We start from the raw sequence: 21280 nt of genomic DNA on the forward strand, positions 1-21280 counted from the left end.
AATAAAAATTGGCTTTCTTCGTCCTTCCCGCGTATTCTTCACGTTTTAAAATCGGCCATATTTATACAGTAAAGTTTTTTCTTTTTTATATTTGAAATGGAAAGAAAATTGAGAATGATAATTTTATCTGTATTTTTTTCCAGTTGTGGGAAATTAATGAAAGTAGTAGTGTGTAGTATGACAGCGATATGTCATTATCGAAAAATGTACCTACCTGTGTTGTTTTTTCTTGGCTAGAAACCTCATTCTAGTTTCTTATAACAGCGAAACACACTTCCTTCCATAGTTTCTTCTTTATATATATATTTCATCTTTAACGCTGAGCGTTTCTCTATAGCCTCAATTTTTCATAGTCTTTATCACTAAAAACATGATAGCCACTAATCAATGAATGTATTAGTTTCCATTGCGAACACTTCTTTTCACACGGAACGAACTGTTACGTGAAAAAAAATGTAGAAAACATTTATTTTTTACCTTTCTATTTGGAGGTACCTCGGCAACTTTTCTGTCGCCGTCGCCTCAGTGAGCGGACTCCCATAAGACTCAATGCATTTTTAGATGTTGCGCAACTGTTCCGTCGCCGAGCTGTTGCCCTGCTGTCGCCCTGCTTGGCGACACCTCGGCAACTTTTCTGTCGCTGTCGCCTCAGTGAGCGGACTCCCATAAGACTCAATGCATTTAGCCAGAGCAACAAGATAGTTGCCCGACAAAATGTTGCCAGTGAGCGGTAGGCCTTACTGATCAATATGCAAAGACTACGTTTTATAGTTATTCGGGACTGAATTAAGTGCTTTCTTCAATTGTTTATGGAAATACTGCGGCAGGCGAGAACCGACCAGCTGCAAGCTAGTCAGATCATCGACAAGCAATGTCGTTCAGCCAGTATTATCTAGAAGTTCTCAGGCTCGAACAACTCGCCGGCGCCAGCCATATTGCTCAGCCACTTTTTATCTAGAATTTCCCATGATAAGTTTATCGTGTTCTCTTGCTTTGTGGCCAGTGAACTGTGAATTAATGCAAATTCTTTTAACATTTGCATATACATACAGGTGACTTAACCTAATTACATTTTAAAATAAACTGCCAACATTTACCAGTCGGTCAATTCAGCTTACACCTAGTACACATGGACTCTGGAAGTTTTTTCCACGCGTCAATATAGCGAACACGTTCGTTTAACTCAAGATATAATTACGAAGCGGGCATGAGCTGGTAGCCGATCAAAGACTGAATAGCGGCTAACCCTCACTTGGTGAAGTTCCGGGTCCACTGACCCAGTGCGTATTATTAGTACGAGTCCTCCAATGTACTAATTCTACATACTGCGATTGTCTACGTTTATCCTGTTGGATATGGATTTTTATCGCACCAGCCAGGAACTTACGTCGTGGGATTACTTAAGTATTACCCCACAGTGTTAACCCCCACGTCCATTAGTGAGAGGTGTGAGAAAAATGTTTGTGATGAACCCCCAAATCTAACATTTCATTCGTTTATACAGTGATACAAAGTGCTATAATATCGTAAAATGTGAAGGGTAATTTTATGCTTGTGGAAATAGTTAAGTGTGTACATCCATATCAATGTCTAGTGTTGTGATGTTTTTTCTTCTACCTTTTTTAACGCATAGTGCATTTAATAAATAAGCATAGTATCATTTTATTTAATGTGTTTTCGTTGCATGTATGGATGATATTTTTGTGTGTCGTGGTCCGAACGTTCATCTGGATGTCCGTGAGGATTTCGAGATGAGACATCCAAACCTCTCGGTGCTTAATGTTCATCTTGTTATCGAGACCGGAGGGCGATCTAGAAAAAAGTCTGTAATTCCTTTTTGGAAATGTTCTTCGATGTCTTAACCAGGTAAGTTCAGGTCTCCTGAAAGTATTTATTGGTGGAGCAGCAGTGGAGCAGATCCGGAAAGCGGTTACAATTACAACAATGGATCGAATCACATAAACAATTGATGCCAGAGGAATACGGGTTGAAACAGGTTGAAGATAGGCTTCTTGCGATTCCAATGTCAAGCCTGCAGCTTCTATAAATACTCTAAAGGCCATTAGATGTAATTGTCAACGGAATTGTGATTCTAAACAGTGTACTTGCAGGAAACAGCAAATGGGTTGTACTACGGCATGTGGAGAATATCATGGTGCAAGTTGTCTGATTTCTACTAAATCTTGTTTTCAGGATGAGTATCCAGACTAATTTTCAAGTCGCGCTTTTTATTTCTTTGCGCTGAGGTGATGCTAGAATAAACATTGAGTTCCCGTAAATTGAGAGTAATAATCATATGTGATTATGTTTGTATAGTGGATATGTGAAAATAATTATTCCCCGTTATTTCATGTTTTATAAGCCGTATTGAGAATAATAATCATATGTGATTATGCCTTATAGTGGTTAAGTGAAAATATTTATTACCTGTAACTTTATATTTAATAAGCAATCTGTTTTACCAAGTACTGTTCAGTTACTGTTAATAGCCAATATAAAAGAACATTTACCGACAGATAATTTTCTGTAATTTTGGAAGTATTAGCCTGATTATAATGAACTAGGTATCAAAATAAAGATGAGAGAAAGACGAAACAAAAATAAGGAGAGAACTTTCACTATAAAGTTAATAAGGTTGCGAAATAAATCGAAAAGGTAATACAGGGTTTGTCCAAGAAATAATGAGACTGTCTTATAAACAGGAAGTTATTCATCCGATTTTAACAACTCTCAATATTCTTCTAGAGAGTCCCTTGCGCGTCGATGCACCACTGCCAGCGCGATTTTCATGATTCGTACGTTCTCTGGAAGTCAGCTTCCAAAATGCCTTTTAAAGGTTTGTTACGGCCTTCTGGATGGCGGCAACGTCATCAAAACGGCGACCTTTCAGGGCGGTTTTCACTTTGGGGAACAGGAAAAAGTCTGCTTTACCTTCCACAACCTTCACCATTTCACGACACACGTCAACTCGTCGTTGTTTTTGTTCATCACTCAACACTTTTGACACCAATTTTGCATAAAATTTTCTCATGTTCATATTCTCGTTTACAATCTTGTGTACCGTTGACTTGCACATTCTAGGTTCTTCTGCTATTAATCACAGACTCAACCGATGGTCAGAGGCCAAGAGTTCTTTCACCTTAGACAGGTTTTCATCCGAAAAACTCGTCGAAGGGCGTCTAGATCGATCTTTGTCCTCAACTGTCCCCCGCCCGTCTTTTTAGTCCTTATGCCAGCAAAACCCCTGGGCTTTCGATATGGCATTGTCTCCGTAGGCCTACTTAATCAAGGCAAGATTCTCTGAAGTAGTTTTGCTCAAACGAAAACAGAATTTGATGGCGTATCGGTGCTCTATCGTCCGCTCCATCATTTATCGCGTGACCAAAATGAAAAACACACTTTGTGCAACGATCGATCCTCATTCTCTCACTGCACAGAAGCGACTGCCGCGCGGTGCGTTGCTTAGGTAAGACCCCCACCACCTATTGAGAGCGCTCTGGTGGTGACGAGCACTGCGCGGCGGCCAGTCTCATTACTTCTTGGACAAACCCTGTATATATAATTTATTTGAAGGTGTACTGGCCGCCATATTGATTGTGGCCATTTTGAGGTTGTTCACCTACTTAGATTCTTCTATACTTTATGTATGTTCAATAAGATCATAAAACAATTGGCGTTGTTTTCGTTTGTTTTGCAATTAGTTCTAGGTTAAGCCCTATTTTTCACCAGTTTTTACAGGTGTTTACAATAGGCTTAGCCGGATGATGTAACATCTCTTTCTGAGATTTTTTGGTAGTTTGTTCAGTTTTTGACATTGGATATAGGCGTTACTTTTGAGTCAAATAAATTTTCCTCATTGAAAAATAGTATCATTGTAGTGCTAATTGATAGGCTTTTGTAAATCTGAAATGCGGAGCTGTAGGTTGTTGATGTGTTGGTTCATACTTTCAGGATATATGGTGTATATTTTTTAAAACGCTCAATTAACCTCTATTACTCCAAGATATGTGATACGGACATGCGAATAGTGCATTTGAAGGGTTGTTTTACTCTGAAGAGAATGAAGTACGAACAAAACTTCTACGGTAAATAGTGATGATGCAGTAACTGCTTGACTGAAAGTTTAAAATTTACCTTCAAAATCCGAAAATCGTAAAATGGTTAACCGAAAATTCCAAGTCCTTGGTCACTATATTCGGAAACTGACTGAACTGCTGCCACTTATTTAACAAAAGATACACTAATTGAAGTTTATGAATAGAGGTATCGGAACCTGCAGTTGCTTTCATGAAATAACAAAGAAACGTGGACTTTAGAACAAAACGGCACGTATTCTTGGTGTGCAACTCCTACTATTAACATTTCCCAACACTTTCTGAATAAACTAGATGTCTATTATAGGTTTTGTTCACAGATAAATAAGAAAGCAGCATACATAGGTATGTGTACATTTGGCACAAAGAAAAATTTTAGTTGTTGATATCAGAGTTGCTTCTGACTGGGAATTTGCTTCAGCCTGTTTAAATTTGGAATGTTAGGAAGGATGGCTTCTGTCTAAGGAATTACGACACAATGTGCTATTCAAATTGAAGTGTTGGTAGGTAGAAAGAACAATGAATGTACGTAAACAAATTCCTAAACTTGTTGCTTAGCTTTGTTGCAAGAACTCCGTGCTTCATTGCCCGGTGGAGGAACATTAAAATTGATAATCTTTCCAGTAGTTCTAATTCCACTTCATACAGCTTTGTTGCTTAAAGTGGCGTTAAGACATTCGAGTCGGAGCCCATTTTTGCGATGTTTTCCCTCAAGTCGGCAGGTTTTGCGATACTTTTCGATTTTTATAAAAAAAATAATGTAAATACGTAAGAGCAATGATATATTTATTTTCTTGAAATATGAACATAGTACTACAGAATAAAACATTATCAACCTCCCTAACAGCACAAGATGTGCTAGGCATGTGCCATTTAGGTATCCCAGCTACTCTTTAGGTACCCGGCACTTAGCACATATGAGGTTCATGTGCTAAGTGTTTACTTCAGCTACCTACAGTTTTAGGTACTTGTTACACCTAATTGATATTTGCAACTATGTGCCACAAATATAGCGTTTATATACCTGGCTCAGTTTCGCACTCTAACAGTAATTTGTTTATATGTCGTCACTTGGGACATAAATATCATGTTTTAGGCACGTCCTTCAGGTACATACTGTTGCTTGCCCCGACAGCACAAGATGTGCTAGGCATGTTCCACTTAGGTGTTTTAAATTCATCTCCCACATTTGATACATTTGTTGCTTCTTTTTCTAAGCGATTGTATACTAGAAGCAATATACGCATCAACTTTATTAGATGGCAACTGTTGCCGATCATTTGAAAGTGAATATAGAAGAACCATGAAATGAAGTAAATAGATAGTCGTCATTTTGTTGTAGAATTACATGGCGAGCATATTGTATCGTATCGTCGAATATACGCGGTTAAAGGAGAACTCTGATTAGCCACATGCAAAAGACCTCAACAAATTATCCCTCTAAAGCGACGTTTTCTTCCTTGCCTACGTGGCTAAGTCGGAAGAGCAAGCGGCTAGTAATGCAAAGTTTGGTGGTTTGCGCCGACTCTGCGGTACGTTTTTTTATTTGTTTAAAGTGTCTTTTAGACTCACTTTAATGTAAACACATTACGCAGATAGGCTATTTAACATATTTTGGGGAGTAATTTGTGTTTCATTGACTCTTACGGCATGGAGAATATACCTAGAACGTACTAGGCACGTTCCCCAGGCACATGTCAGGCATGTACCTAGGGGCAGACATAGATTGTGACTATCACTTGTCATCCATGTGATTTCTCTCTCAGAGGTACATAAGGCACATACTGGACACATTCCTATGTACCTGAGGGAAAATGATAGGCATATGTCTGCTGTGGAATTGTGCTGTTAGGGTTGTTTTCTCATTTTATACTTTTTTACATTGTTCTGTACCTTTTTCAGTTATGAAAAAATTCCGACAAGCAATATGATTGATTATAAGTATGAACATATGAGATTTTTGGCAATTAACAGCCCTTCCAATGTTACAAACCATCAATACATACATTAGATACTTTGAAATGGCAGAAAGGTATAAGTATAAAGTAAAAATATAGTGCAAGACCGATTATTTCTAATTTTCGCCTGGAATCGCCCTTTTGTCGTTCGCCCTTTTTGCATTCTCTCTTTTGTAGTGCTACCATTGCCAGAAAATGTGCAAGAATATAAATAAATACGATTGTTGTATCTAAGAAAATATTACAAAGAGATATTTCCCACCCACTCACATAAATGCTTACGTTACAGTCATTCTTATTGGTGAGTCATTACAAGCAGAAAAAAATAAAAAAATAACGTCCCTGCTATAGAAGCGCCGCCAACATAATCTGGGTCAATATTTGAATCATCAATTTCAGATCCAGAATCAACAGCAAACTCATCAAGGATATTCCATATTTCTCCTTCGGATAAATCTCCCATTTTGAGTCAAAAATGCATCTAAAAACGTGAGAAACGTATTCTAATTTTTATCGCTCTAACTCGCTCTGCACCGGATGCACTGGCACCTGGATTTTTTTTAAAGTGCTAAAAGGTTCACAAAGTATACATGAGAAGTCGAAAGTCGTCTACGGATAGCCATCCAATGTTCAAATTAACGGAAATTTCATCACTTCAGGGCAGGACGGTAGACAGACCAAAAATGTAGGGGGCAATCCAACCTTATTATAGTTCATCACCATATTATAGTTCATTTGCAAGCCTACCGTGAAAATTTTAGGGAGTCAGCAAAAATTTTAGGGGAGGCCCAGCCCCCTAGACTCCCCTGGATACGGGCCTGTCAGGGTGACGCGATCTGTCCACCGAGGAAAAAAAAACCCGGCTATATGACGTGCTGAGACTCGAAAGTCTTAAACTTCAAAAGACCAATGAACATGTAGTTTTCAGCAATGATTATTTAAAAAATTACCAAAGTACTTCCATTGATTATTCTATATTTTGAAATACACAAAAGTAGATATTAATTATCATCCATCTCTTAAAGTGTAGTAAGTAATAATAGTAATAGTCACATGGGTGTTTGATTTTTGACGTACTTTTTCTACATAACTTATTTCTATTTTAATTGTAGGCCTATGTCCACTCGCCGTTTGATGTTGCAGACTCCACTAGTAATCCGACAATTATTAATGAACCTTCACGTGTGAAGGTCTTTGTGAAGCCACATACAATGTCAGCCGGAAGATTACTGGAGAAATTACGAGTGTCCCAAAGAAGATGCCATTTTCTTCAGGAATCTAAACTAGAAATCAGCAGAATCTACACATACCACGTGTGCAAGATGCAGTGCAGGAAAGATCTTTCACAACAATTGTGCGGATGCTCACCTTATTTCTATTATCATCCAGGTATCTAACATGTATTATTGAAATTCTAGTGATTTTTTTTTACCACATACTTTCTCTGTTAGATTGGTATGGAGTTTAGCGTCTTGTTTCACACCAGAGCTATTTGAGACATTACTTAAGGTTAATGTGAAATTTAAACCACGTAAGGTTTCTACAGGAATTGAACCCAAGTGTGCTCTGTTGAAGGCACGAGCGCTAACCATAGAGCAAGGAGGAAATTCACCACTGTTTGAGTTAACTTGCTGAACTAATTTTTCACCCAGTTCTGTCAATGTAACATTTTCAAATTTCCATCGATGCTTACATACAATGAGAATAAAATAAAAGGATTCAACAGTACTAACATGTGCTACACATTTATATCTGAACTGGTTTAAATCCAAAGAGCATATAAATATTGGTATGACCATGTAGTTTATCAGAAATCTGTAACAGATAAAATGGTTCTAGGTAAAGATAACGCAAACAATAACAGCGATGGGCGAAAACCGCATGGACAAAAACAGCGCATGGACACAAACCGCGCATGCAAATACCGCGTGGACAAAAACAGCGCATGAACAAAAACAGCGCAAAGACGAAAACCGCGCAAGGACAAAACAGCACATGCAAATACCGCGTAGACAAAAACAGCGCATGCAGATACCGCGTGGACAAAAACAGCGCATGCAAATAACGCGTGGACAAAACCAGCGCAAGGACAAAAACAGTAATGCAAATACGGCGTGAGCGAAAACAACTGATAGATAGAAACCATAGATGAACATTTTGCACTAGGTTCTTTCAACTGGAGTCGCGCTTCCAACCGCTTCCCTCAACTGTTCTTACAATCACTCGCGCTCGAGGTCACTTGGGCTTGCACTCACCTCTCTCTCGCCTGGGCTCGTAGTCACTCGAGCTTGCACTAACACGAACGGGTCAATATATGAATTAGGTTGAGTACTATTGCTACAGACTGTTTAAAATTTTTATAGACATCTTTAGGAAAGATGAGCCAGGAACAATTACAGAAGAAATCCCTCAAGTTTGACAATCCAAATGTCTTTATTGTGTTTCAGGTTTCATAATTGACAGATACTCTTCCTAGTTAAATAGATATAAGGACAAAAGCAGCGCATGGAGAAAAACAGCGCAACGACAAAAACAGCGGATGCAAATAGAGCGCGGCAAAGAGAGCGTGAACACAAACCACGCAAAGACAGAAACAGCGCATGCAAATGCTGCGTGAGCGAAAAGACCCCATGGACATTTTGCCATGGTCCATAACTGAACATTTACACCAAGCTCGGTTGCGCTCGAGCTCACTCAACTGGGCTCCCGATCACTTACCTCAATGGAAATCGCGCTCACTTCTCTCCACTGGGCTCGTACTCACGCGGGCTTGAATTCACACAAGCTTGCACTCACTATTCTTAACTGGGCTCGCACTCACTCGGACTCATGTTCTTTTCTCTCAACTAAGCTTTCACTCACTTGGGCTCGCGCTTATATCCATCAACATGGTTCGAACTCGCGATCAATTCTCTCGAGTGTGCTCGCGTTCACTCGGACTCGCACTCACTTCTCTCAACTGACCTCGCAATCACTCAAACTCAGGCTGACTTCCCTCAACTGGGCTCCCACTCGGGATCACTTCTCTCAGCTTGCGCTCACTCGGGGTTCCGATCACTTCCAGAAACTGGGCTCGACTCAATTCTCTCGAATTGGCTCGATCTCACTAATCCTAAGTGGGGTCGCGTTCACTCGGACTCGTGCTCGCTTCTCTCAACTGAGCTTGCCTTCACTGTGGCTCGCGATAAATTCTCACAACTGGTCTCGCGCTCATTCGGTCTAGCATTCATTTATCTCGACTGGGTTCAAGTTAAGCCGGAGTCGCGCTTACTTATTTCATTGATGCTCGAGCTCACTCAGGCTCGTGCTAAATTATTCAGCCGGGGCAAGTCTGAGCGCCAGTGCCGAGCTCACGAGCGTCGGACTCCCTAGTTTGGACATCTATGACAAAAACAGCGTATACATGGCCCGCTTTCTCAAAGCAAACATTAAGGCAATAGTTGTGAGACTAATCTAGCAAGGTACACTAGCTCTTGCGCTGAACCCGACTCTTGGTTGGTGGATCGCCCTGACTTGCAGTATTTCAGCCTTTACTATAGACTTTATTTACTGCTGATTCCTGCCAGTCAGGACTATATTAACAAGTAACACTTCCAAATTGTAACACTAGGATTTTGATAATATTTGGCAGATGAACGCTACAAATAAAACAAACGAATGCATACTTTTTAATTTTCTGCGGAAAAACGGTTATAAGGGGGCACGACCCCTCCAAACCTTTGATCACAACATATCAAAAGTGCTAATAACCGTATGTCAGATATATAAAGGACATGAAGAATTGCAACGAAACTTTGTGTAAGAACAATAAGCAAAAATAAACGAATACTATTTTTATTTTCTGGGAAAAAACGGTTTGAGGGAGCAAAAACCGCCACACACAATTTTAAAATTTGACGACCAAAAGACAATATGAAGCGCACTAAAGTAAATGAAATTGTGCACAAATATTTTAGACGTTATATGATAGAATATATGTTTCGTATTTTTCCTGAAGAAATGGTTGAGTGGGGCACGGACCTTCTAAACCGTTGATTAGAAAATGTCAAAAGTGCAAAAAGTATACGTCAGAAGTTTCTAAAGGATATGGAGAATTCCAACGAAACTTCATGTAGGGACTATTTGCAAAACAAACGAAACGTGTTTTAATTTGTGCGGAAAAACAGTGTTGGGGCCAAGGCCCCTCCAAGAAGTAAATATTACCGAAATATTGCAGAAAGGAGTGGACCGAAGCAAATGAAATTATTTGTACATATTATATGTGTAAAATAAGGCCTTTCTTCTTTTTCAAATGTCAAGATCCGATTTGATAAAAATTTGACACATCAACAGCAAGGAGGAAATAAATCGACACGTGTTTTTCTTTATGTGGAGAAACATTGTAAGGATTAAAGACGCCCCATGAAATACTATAAAGTACGCTATACTGTTTGTGCTTACTGTTGATCTGCCAAATTTGAAGAAATCGGATGGAGACACTTGTGAAACACGAAAGGCCTTATTTTACACATACAATTTTTACGCACAATTTCGTTCGGTTCGGTGCAATCCTTCTGCCACCGAACTCCTCTTTCCACCGAAGAGTTTTTTTTTCTTGTCAGAAAGTACGAAACACGCATTCCCTCATCTTACTTTTAAAATATCTGTGCACAATTTCATTCACTTCGGTCCACTTCTTGCCTTTCGGACGTCAAATTTCAAAATTTTGGGTGTGGCTTTTGCCCCTAAAACCATTTTTCCGCACAAAATAAAAAACTCGTATTCGTTTATCTTTTGCTTATTGTTTCTATACAAAGTTTTGTCACAATTCTTCATGTCTTTTAGGCACTTCTGACATACCGTTATTAGCATTTTTGATATTTTGTGATCAAAGGTTTGGAGCGGTCCATGCCCAACTCAAACGTTTCTTCCAGGAAAATACGAAACACATATTCCCTCAATTTATGTCTACAATATCTGTGCACAATTTCGTTCATTTCGGTGCACTTGTTTTCGTCTTTCGAGCGTCAACTTCCAAAATATTTGGTGGTGCTTTTGCCCCCTATAACCGTTTTTCAGCAGAAAATTAAAAAAACACGTATCCGTTTATTTCATGTGTAGTATCTACCTGTCAAATTTTATCAAAATCGGGGTGTTACACTTGGGAAGTGTTACTTGCTAGTCACGCGTTACGCAAAATGGGACAAATAGAGCATCCAAGATGTCAATGCGAAGAAATAGGCATAAAAAACATAACGTAATATGATGTTCATTAATGGAAGAACGGCTAGAGGGAAGAGATCAAATAAAAATTAAAGAAATAAACGAAATTATAGCTATTATAAACGAATAAATTATAGGAGGACTATATAAGATATTAAGCAAAATAACAAATGACTAATCAGAAGTAAGAAGAGAATAATATACTAGGACAAATGATTAAAAGTGTAAACAAAACGGAGAAACACCGAAATAGGAATGATGTTTATAATAGGCAGCTGCATGAATGGAAGAGTATATCCCCGGTATATGCACTCGGTATATCCCCGGTTAAAACCGGATACGAACTCTGGATATATCGGGAGAGTGTGTGTGTGTTTGTCGGAAACGGTGTCGGAAAGTGTGTTTTATGTAAATAATAAATTTATAAATACCTTTAATGAAAAAACGTGTCCGAACAGAAGCACAATCCAGTATTCGCATTGCCATATTCAAATGGCATGCAAATCTCACAAGGGACAAACATGAACATGTCTCCGGGACATCCGAATCAAACCTAGTTCATTCGATAAACATAAGAAAAATATGCTCATTCACTAAAAATTGGATGCCATAGACAATGGAATACGTCCATGGAGCCCATTAATCCTCTTAGCATAAAAAAATGTAGACTCGCAGGGAAAAAGATATTGCATCAACACTGTTCATTGGAAAGTCACGCTTTATAGTTCATTCTCTTCAGCATGAAACAAGTTCTCTAGAGGTGCTATGTACTGGCGCCCATAAAGTATTTGAAGACGGGAAATTGGAAAAAATTCCCTCCAAAAATACATCCTATCAAATTTGGCCCCCTCTGGAGTGGGCCCAGATAAAAGCATACAATCCAAATGTATCTTGAAAAATACAACAGGGGTTAAAAATGAGTGTACCAAGTTTCGTTTTGATAGACGGAATAGATATGAAGGGAAAAGTTGTATACCAATACCCTATGTATACACAAAACCGAACCGATGACGGCCTATAAAGAGAACACAATATAAAAAGTATAAACGCAATACTATTTATTGAGATATCAAGAATTGCACGTTTGCTGTGGGAAAGGATATGCATTGGGGGCGATGCATGCGCTGTTTTTGTCATAGGTGTCCAAACTCATGAGTTCGGACTCACAAGCAAACTCGTGCTCAGCTGGGCTCGGGCACAATAATTGAGGGCGAGCCCGATCCTCAATTATATGCGTAAGCGCGAGTCCGAGTGAGAGTGAGGCCAGTCAAGGGAGTTAATTGCGAGCGGGAGCCCAGTTTGGTTAAGTGATTGCGAGCCCGAGTGAGCGCGAGTCCAGTTAAGAGAAGCAATCATTAGCGCGAGCTCAGTCGAGAAATGTGAAAGTGAGTCCCAGTTAACTCGAGCCCACTTAGAATTAGTGAGCGCAAGCTCATTCAAGGGCATTGAGTTAGAGCCCGTGTGATCGCATGCCCAGTTTGGAAAAATGATCGCGAGTCTAGTTGAGAGAAGTGATCGCGACCTCGAGCCCGATTGAGGGAAGTGAGCGCGAACCAAAGTGAGTGCTTGCTCAGTTGAGAGAAGTGAGCGCGATTTCTAGTGAACGCGAGCCTACTTAGTATTTGTGAGCGCAAGCCTAAGTGACCGTGAATCCGAGTGAACGCGAGCTCACTAAGGATTAGTGAGCACAAGCCCCAGTGAGCGCGATCCCACTCGAGAGAATTGTGTGCGAGCCCGTATGCGAACGAGTCTAGTTTGGGGAAATAATCGTGATCCCAGTTGAGAGAAGTGATCGCGAGCTCGAGCCCGGTTGAGGGAGTGTGTGCAAACTCTAGTGAGTACGAGTCTAATTGAGGTATGTGATCTCGAGCCTCAGTGAGCGCGAGCCCAGTTAAGAGAAGTGTGCTCGAGCACAAGCGAGCCTAGTGCAAAATGTTCATCTATGATTTTTGTCCACGCTGTATTTGCATGCTATATATTTGTCCATGCGTTGTTTTTGTCCTTATATCTATTTAACTAGGAAGAGTTCCTGTCAATTATGGAACCTGAAACACAGTAAAGACATTTGGGTTATCAAGCTTAAACTGACTTCTGCTTAACTTTGTTGACTTCGGCTGTAATTGTTCCTGACTCATCTTTTCTAAGAATGTCTATAAGAATTGTAAACAGTCTGTGGAAGTTGACTTCTAAGACAGAGTAAGAGTAAGCTTTGTATAGATCATATTTTTAAAGCACCGAAGTAAACTGAATGTCACATGACTGTGCTGCAAACAAGTATAACTGACCACTTTCTCACTAGTATAAATGTTCTCATTACAATGCAAAAGAGGGAAAAACGTCATATGAAACAATAATTATAGATTATAGTTTATTAAATGAAGATTTGAAAAAAAATGTAACTGGAATCAGGTAATACAGAGCAGTCGTGTTAATAGAGCCACTTCGAATTTCATCCAAATTATGAAAAATTGTATAAGTAATTCACGTATTAACAATAAAAATAAAAAAGTAAGTAGTAAATATCTGAAAATAAAACCATAGATAACAAAAGGATTAGTCAACTCTATAAGAGAGATAGATAGATTAAGTCGATTAGTAATAAAAAACCAAAACGATTTAGAATTTAAGGAATATAACTGAAGGTATAGAAATAAACTTACACAATTAATAAAAGAAGTTAAAAATGGCTACTATAGAAAACAAATTATATTATATAATAACAATGATGGTAAATTATGGAAGGTAATAACAGATGTTATAGATAAAAATGACAAAAATATGTAGAAATAAATGAACTAAACACTAAAAATGGTCTAGTAACGTATGAACGTGATCCAATGTTAATAGTTGAAAGTTTTAATGCGCATTTTTCCAGTGTTGGCAAAAAAATTGTTCACAAAGAGGTTGATCAAAAAATAAATTTTCATTTGAATTCGCAAACTAAAGTAATAAACTCCATATTTCTCACTCCAATCACTAAACAGGAAATTGAATTATCATCGAAAACACATCTCATATAGATGGATTATCAGCAAGTGTATTGAAACATACGAAATCAAATATATTATAACTTTTGCAGTATATCTTTAACCTAAGCTTAGAAACAGGTGTATTTCCTGATGATTTTAAGACTGCTATAATAAAACCTATATATAAAAAAGGCTCAAACGCTGACCCTAATAATTATAGACTTATATCAATCCTCGGTAATAATGCTAAATGCTAGAAAAAATATATGAAGAGAAGATTAGTTAATTTTCTTGTACAAAATAAATTCTTTTCTTCAAATCAATATGGATTTCAAAAAGTTAAAAGTACATCAGATGCGATGTACAATTTAACAGATTGTTTGTAAAAATGTTGATAAAGCTGAAAAAGTAATGGCAGTTTTCTTGGACCGAGCTAAACAACACAATATCACACAAAATTCTCTTAAATAAACCAGAAAGATGTGAAATAAGGGATATATCGCTATCTTGGTTTACCAGTTATTTGAGAGACAGAAAACAGGCCGTCCAAATAGGTAAATTTCAAAGCAATTACTCATATGTAAAACAAGAAGTCCCACAGGGAACGTTCTTAGGTCGAATATTACTTTTAATTTATATAAATGATTTGTATAATTTAAAAATGGACGGGCATATACAATCATTTCCTGATGACACCTCTCTTATATTTACTGGTAAAACATGAACAGATGTATTCAAGAAAACTGAAGCAGAAGTGAAGTAAAACAATGATGATGGCTGTATATTCATGATTCTTTCAGTATAGCCAGTTGAAATTTTGATCAGAGTGGAAGCCCCTGTCCACCTGTAGGTCCGGGGTTATAGTCCCTTAAGCCCTCCTTAATCCGACCCTGGTTCAAATGTCAATATTTTTACACACAGAATTTAATAATTTAATGTAGATGTTACCTTATTTGTAAATTGCAAATTTTATTTAAAATAAATTTAATTTATAATTATATAATATGAAAAAAATAATATACGTTGCACTATAATTTAAGTCAAACATAAAACTATCATTATTGGTTTGCAAAAATAGCCGCTCCACAAAATGTCTCTGTATCTCCTTTGCCCCATGAGAATTTAATTTTGCGTCGTCACTGTTGTAAAATTTTGCCTCTGAAGACAGCAAACAGGACGAAATAGTTTAAATACGGTTAACATGCAGTGACTGAGAGCAGTAGGTATTTCCATTGTTTACTAAAGTTCCTTCAATGAAGCAGTTCTTCGCTGGCAATTGAAGTATAAAATAACTAGTAGTTAAAATCCGTCACCAGGAAAAATACATTCTTTTTTTTATTGAAAGTAATATTCAAGAAATTATTGCCAAAAAATATGATCCCTCTTGAATATTTTTAAAAATCCATTTTCCCCATCTGGAAGCTAGACAACTTATAGGATGAAAAAATTGATGTGAATTTCAAACTCCTGGTTGTTTGTTTAGTAAAATTAATTGGCTACACAAATCTTCCGAAAACATTTCTTTTTAGCTGAGACATACTATTTTTTGCACGTTAATTTTTTTCAATCTGAAGAACCAAAACCGGGACAAACAGGCGTTTCGAAAGCCTTTTTCGGGACAGTTAATTCTATAATTGAAAACCGGGACGTCTGGCACCCCTAATCTAGTCTACTATGAAGTCCATGTGTTAAACATATTCTTACAATATTACTTTCTTGTAAGGTTTTAAATGAGTAGGGTGAGGAGCACCCCAAATTAATATACCATATGTATAAGTATACAATTTACAAGAGTATAATATACAGTACGTAATATTTTTATGCTTTCAATGTATCGTAATTGAACAAATTTATACAATTTTCATATAGAAGTATCTTAAGTTTGAGAACCCAAATGTCTTTACTGTGGTTCAGGTTGCATAATTGATAGGCACTCTTCCCAGTTAAGTAGGTATAAGGACAAAAACAGCGAACGAACAAAAACCGCGCAAGGACAAAAACAACGCATGCAAATACCGCGTGAGCAAAAACAACCCACGGACAAAAAAATAGATGAAGATTTTACACTAAGCTCGCTCGCGCTAGAGGTCATTCTTTTCAACTGGGCTCGTACTCACTCGGGCTCGCGATCGCTTACCTCAATTCGGTTCGGGTTTCCGACCACTTCCCTCGACTCTTCTCGCAATCACTCGCGACCTCTCTCAACTGTGCTCGTAATCACTCGGTCTTGCACTCACACGAGCGGGTCAACTTAGGAATTATGTTGAGAACCACTTTTATTTTATTTTTTAAAGAAAAAAGAAAATGTATGTGTTGGATGTATACAATACTGTATATTAAGGAATATACATAAATTATATAAAAATAACAATATACAAAATATTAATGAAATAAAATAAAAGTATAAGGAAAAATTAACTGCTACTGAAATTAGCAAGTCAAATTTCCTACATGTAAGTGCTATTACTTCTCCAAAGGAAATCGGACTTCCTAGATTTCCTTTCTTGACAGAGTTTAACGTATTTATAGATGACAGGATTTTGGACTTTCAGAAGTAATGTCTATCCGGTGTCGGGCAGATTAATTCAATGCAGTTATTTCTATATTGCGAAATTTTAGTATCTCTTATGCAAAGAATAAAGAAAAGATAGAAAATGGCTCACATAAGCAAATGCTTGTGTGTGGGCGTGATTTTAGTATTTTATTTATTTATTTTCTTGCCGTAACATATGAGGTTTATAATTCTTACTTTCAGCTAACCATTGTTTTTAAAATACTTTTTGATTCTTTTAATCACTGTAAAATTAACCTTTTATATACTTTGAAATTACCTTCCTGTTTGATTCGGAGTTGGAGTTTGTTATAGATCTTCGGAGCTCTGTAGTATGTTTGATATCGAGTTATAGATTTACTCGTTGCTTTAATTTTTAAATTTTTGTTTGTCATATTTCTCGTTATATACATATGTTTTATTAAATCCCATTTGTTACTATCCTTTTTAACATATTAATATCTTCTGCAAATATAATTTTGAAAGTGTTAACACTGAAAATTGGTCATAGAGTCTATCTAGTCTATTTTCAAGTCCCTTTTTTAAACATATTCTTACAATATTAGTTTGCTGAACAATCAAAGGCTTTAAATGAGTAGGGTAGGCAGCACCCCAAATTAATATACCACTTAAAGTATACTATTTACAAGAGCATAATATACGTTACGTAATATTTTTATGCTTACAATGTTTCGTAATTGAAGAAATTTATATAATAATTTTCTTAATATTGTGGCAATATGTGTAATGTGAGAAGACCATTTTAGATGCTTATCAATAAATATACTTAAGTGCTTTACTTTAGTTTCACTAATAAGAGGAGTACAGTTACATTTTTCAGTATTGTGACAATAATGCAATTTTAGTGACATGTTTTCAGGCCGTCCTGTTAAAGTTGGCGAAAACCAGTTATATACCTGTTATTCCAGCATTTACCTATGTAATACTAACTGATGATCATAAAATAAAAAACGATCAAAAATACGAAACATATTCCCTTAACTTTCCTACTGTACACTCATGTCTAAAATTATGTCGCATGTCTATAAATATGTTTTAGGAATACAATTTGATAACGAATTCGACCGGTATTTCTTACAATGTTAGTATGTGTATAATCGGCAAAGACATGAGTAGTAGAAAAATGATCGATCTGGAACATATTCGCTCAATTCAGGAGCTCATGGGAAATCGAACATCTTGAAACGTCCACCCACGGTTTTTGACGACGTCCATTTTAGGGGTGTATTTGTTCCCTTTTATGAGCACTTTTAGGTGTGTACTCGTTCTCTTTTATGAGTACATTTTAAGGGGTGGACTCGTTCCCTTTTATGATCACTTTTTCCACCCCTTATTTTACCATAGCAGATAATACATAAGACTCCGTAACATAGCAGGGATGTATTTGTTCCAACCCTTATTTTAACATAGCAGAAATTACATAAGACTACGAATACCCTGAACCATCCAGCCATGCTCTTTTACGACCTCCAGTTTAGGGAGTGTACTCGTTTCCGTACAACAGCAACAACAACAACTACTACTATAGATCAGCAGGAGGAGGAAAAAGAAGAAGAAGACGAGGAGGAGGAGGATTAAATAATATCCACTCTCCCCGAAATTTGTAAACGTAAAGCAAGACCTTTATTACGTAAATTGAAACAAAATCCTAATATTCAATGGGATGATAATGGAAATGTGAATATTAATAATAAATTAATTCCAGGTGCAAATATAGTGGATTTGGTATCCGATTTTGTTAGATGTCGTAAGAAAAATATTTCAATTGCCGGTTAGAAACCTTTTGCTACATTATTAGCAAAAGCCAATATACCCTTAGAGTACATCCATAATCCTCAACGAATAGAATATATTAGAAAACTAACACAAGTAGAAGGTGGGGAAGAGGACGATGATGATGAGAACAAAGAGGATGGTCCTCCACCACGTAAACATAAAGCTATCAACAAATGGCGTACTTATAAACAATGATACAAATATTCTATTGTAATCTATTGATATATTTGAGTATATAGAAAGAAATATGAATGACCCGTATTTTTGTTATTATAGCAATCAAGCTGGAGGTGGTTACAATGTATATAAAGATACAGCATATCAAGAAGGTTATGGCATAGCTAGTTTTCTAGGAGGTTTATTCCGCACTGTATTTCCTTTATTAAAACAAGGTGCAAAAACTGTTGGTAAAGAGTCGAAACGTGCAGGAATTAATGTAGCAGGAGATGTACTAAATAATAATAGACCTATTGAAGAGTCTTTACAAAATCGGTGGCAAGAAGCTAAAACAAATTTAAAAATAAAGCTCAAAATAAATTAAATCAGGTGTTGGTAGGATCTGGAAGAAAAAGAAAGTTCATTTTATATCAACAGGTTGTGGTATGAAGCGCATAAAAAGATCCAAAGATCTTTTTGATTGATTGATTATGCAGCAAAGTGATAATTTTTATCTCACACTTCTTAGCAATAGTTCTATGGAATATTTTCCTCAAAATACTCTTGGTTGTTATATTACTAAATTATTTCATCCTATTGTACTGGAGAAGGGAGTGTGGGAAACAGCTGTTGAAGTACATTATACAAGTTCATTTTAGAAGGTTTCCAAATATACTAATAATATTTATTACCGTATCATGAGTACAAAAAGCTGGAACATAACTAAAATCTTACCAGGACACTATTATCATGTTGATGATATTCTATCTCAAATTCATCATAAGAGTGATATATTAAATTTACAATTAAAAGTTAAAGGACCAGTAAAACGAATCGAGGTTAATAGAGTAATAAAAGATCAAGAGAAGCATATAGAAGTACGCCTATCTCCTGAACTAGTCAAAATACTAGGGTTTGATCATATACAACAAGAAGATATTGCAGTTGTGCATCATGCTCGTTATCCACCTGATTTACAAAAACCGCTACCTATACTTATGTATATTTACAATGATATTGTAGAACCACAAATGGGAGGTGATACTATAGCTCCATTGTTACGTATTATAAATACAAATATTACAGAGCATGGTGTTAACAATGTACATCTTTTTGACAATCCTCATTATATCACCGTGCAACGTAAACAACTTTATCGAATTATTATTGATTTAAGAGATAGTAAGGTATTCCACTTCCTTTCCAATATGGCAGTGTATGTGTAAAATTACATTTTCCGAAGTCCGATTATGGAAGTCCGAAGTCCTGTCATCTCTGAATACCGAGTACATTAAACTCTATTAATAAAGGGAATCTAGGAAGCCCGATCTCCTTTGAAGAATTAGTAGCACTTACAAGTAGGAAATTTGACTTGTTAATTTCTGTAGCAGTTTACTTTTTCGTTATTCTTTTACTTTATTCCATTAATATTTTGTATATTGTATGATCTCTTTATCTTGTTATATTATTATAATTTTTTTACAGTTCACCAACAAATTTGTACATTGTTATTTTTTAATTTAATATGTTTATGTATTTTTAAGTATATGCTTTAATATATTGGATACACACAATATATTAAATTTTCTTCTTTCTTTAAATAAATAAAATAAAAATTCTTTCTTTTTCTGCTGTAATTGTTTCTGACTCCTCTTGCTAAGGATGTCTATAAACATTGCAAACAGTCTGTGGCAGTGGTTCTCAACCTAATACCTATCTTGACCCGCTCGTGTGAGTGCAAGTCCGAGTAAGTACGATCCCAGTCAAGAGAGGTGAGCGCGAACCGCACTGACCACGAGCACGAGTGATTGTGAAAAAGTCGAGGAAAGTGGTCGGAAGCGCGAGCCCAATTGAGGTAAGTGATCTCAAGCCCAAGTCAGCGCGAGCCCAGTTGAAAGAAGTGAGCTCGAGCGCGAGCGACCCTCGTTCAAAATATTCACTTGTGGTGTTTGTTCGTGGTTGTTGTCTGTTTTCGCTCCCGCGGTATTTGCATGCGCTATTTTTGTCCTTGTGTGGTGTTTGTCCATGCACTGTTTTTGTCCTTATACCGATTTAACTAGGAAGAGTGCCTGTCCGTTATGCTACCTAAAACACAGTAAAGACATTTGGGTTGTCAAACTTATGGGACTTATGCTGTAATTGTTTCTGACTCCTCTTGCTAAGGATGTCTATAAACATTGCAAACAGTCTGTGGCAGTGGTTCTCAACCTAATACCTATCTTGACCCGCTCGTGTGAGTACAAGTCCGAGTAAGTACGATCCCAGTCAAGAGAGGTGAGCGCGAACCGCACTGACCACGAGCACGAGTGATTGCGAGAACAGTCGAGGGAAATGGTCGGAAGCGCGAGGCCAATTGAGGTAACTGATCGCAAGCCTGAGTCAGCGCGAGACCAGTTGAAAGGAGTGGGCTCGAGTGCGAGCGAGGTTAGTGCAAAATGTTCATCTATTTTTTTGTACATGGCTGTTGTCTGTTTTCGCCCACGTGGTATTTGCATGCACTGTTTTTGCCCTTGCGCAGTTTCTTCGTGCGCGGTTTTTCTCCACGTGGTATTT

The 21280-nt window shown here is 37.2% G+C and overlaps 1 protein-coding gene across 4 annotated transcripts in view; it reads left to right on the top strand.

Moving 5' to 3' along the window:
* The window catches only part of LOC145673430 (uncharacterized), a 573733-nt gene that overhangs the window by 200566 nt on the left and 351887 nt on the right, over positions 1–21280 (top strand). For all 4 annotated transcript variants that reach the window (XM_081743127.1, XM_081743130.1, XM_081743129.1 and 1 more), the window contains exon 4: positions 7165–7441. In XM_081743127.1, the coding sequence (XP_081599253.1) occupies positions 7165–7441 (277 nt within the window). The remainder of the gene's footprint in view (positions 1–7164; positions 7442–21280) is intronic.

Source organism: Thermobia domestica, chromosome 16 (genome assembly GCF_964235325.1).
Source record: "Thermobia domestica chromosome 16, izTheDome1.hap1.1, whole genome shotgun sequence".
Classification (NCBI taxonomy): Eukaryota; Metazoa; Arthropoda; class Insecta; order Zygentoma; family Lepismatidae; genus Thermobia; species Thermobia domestica.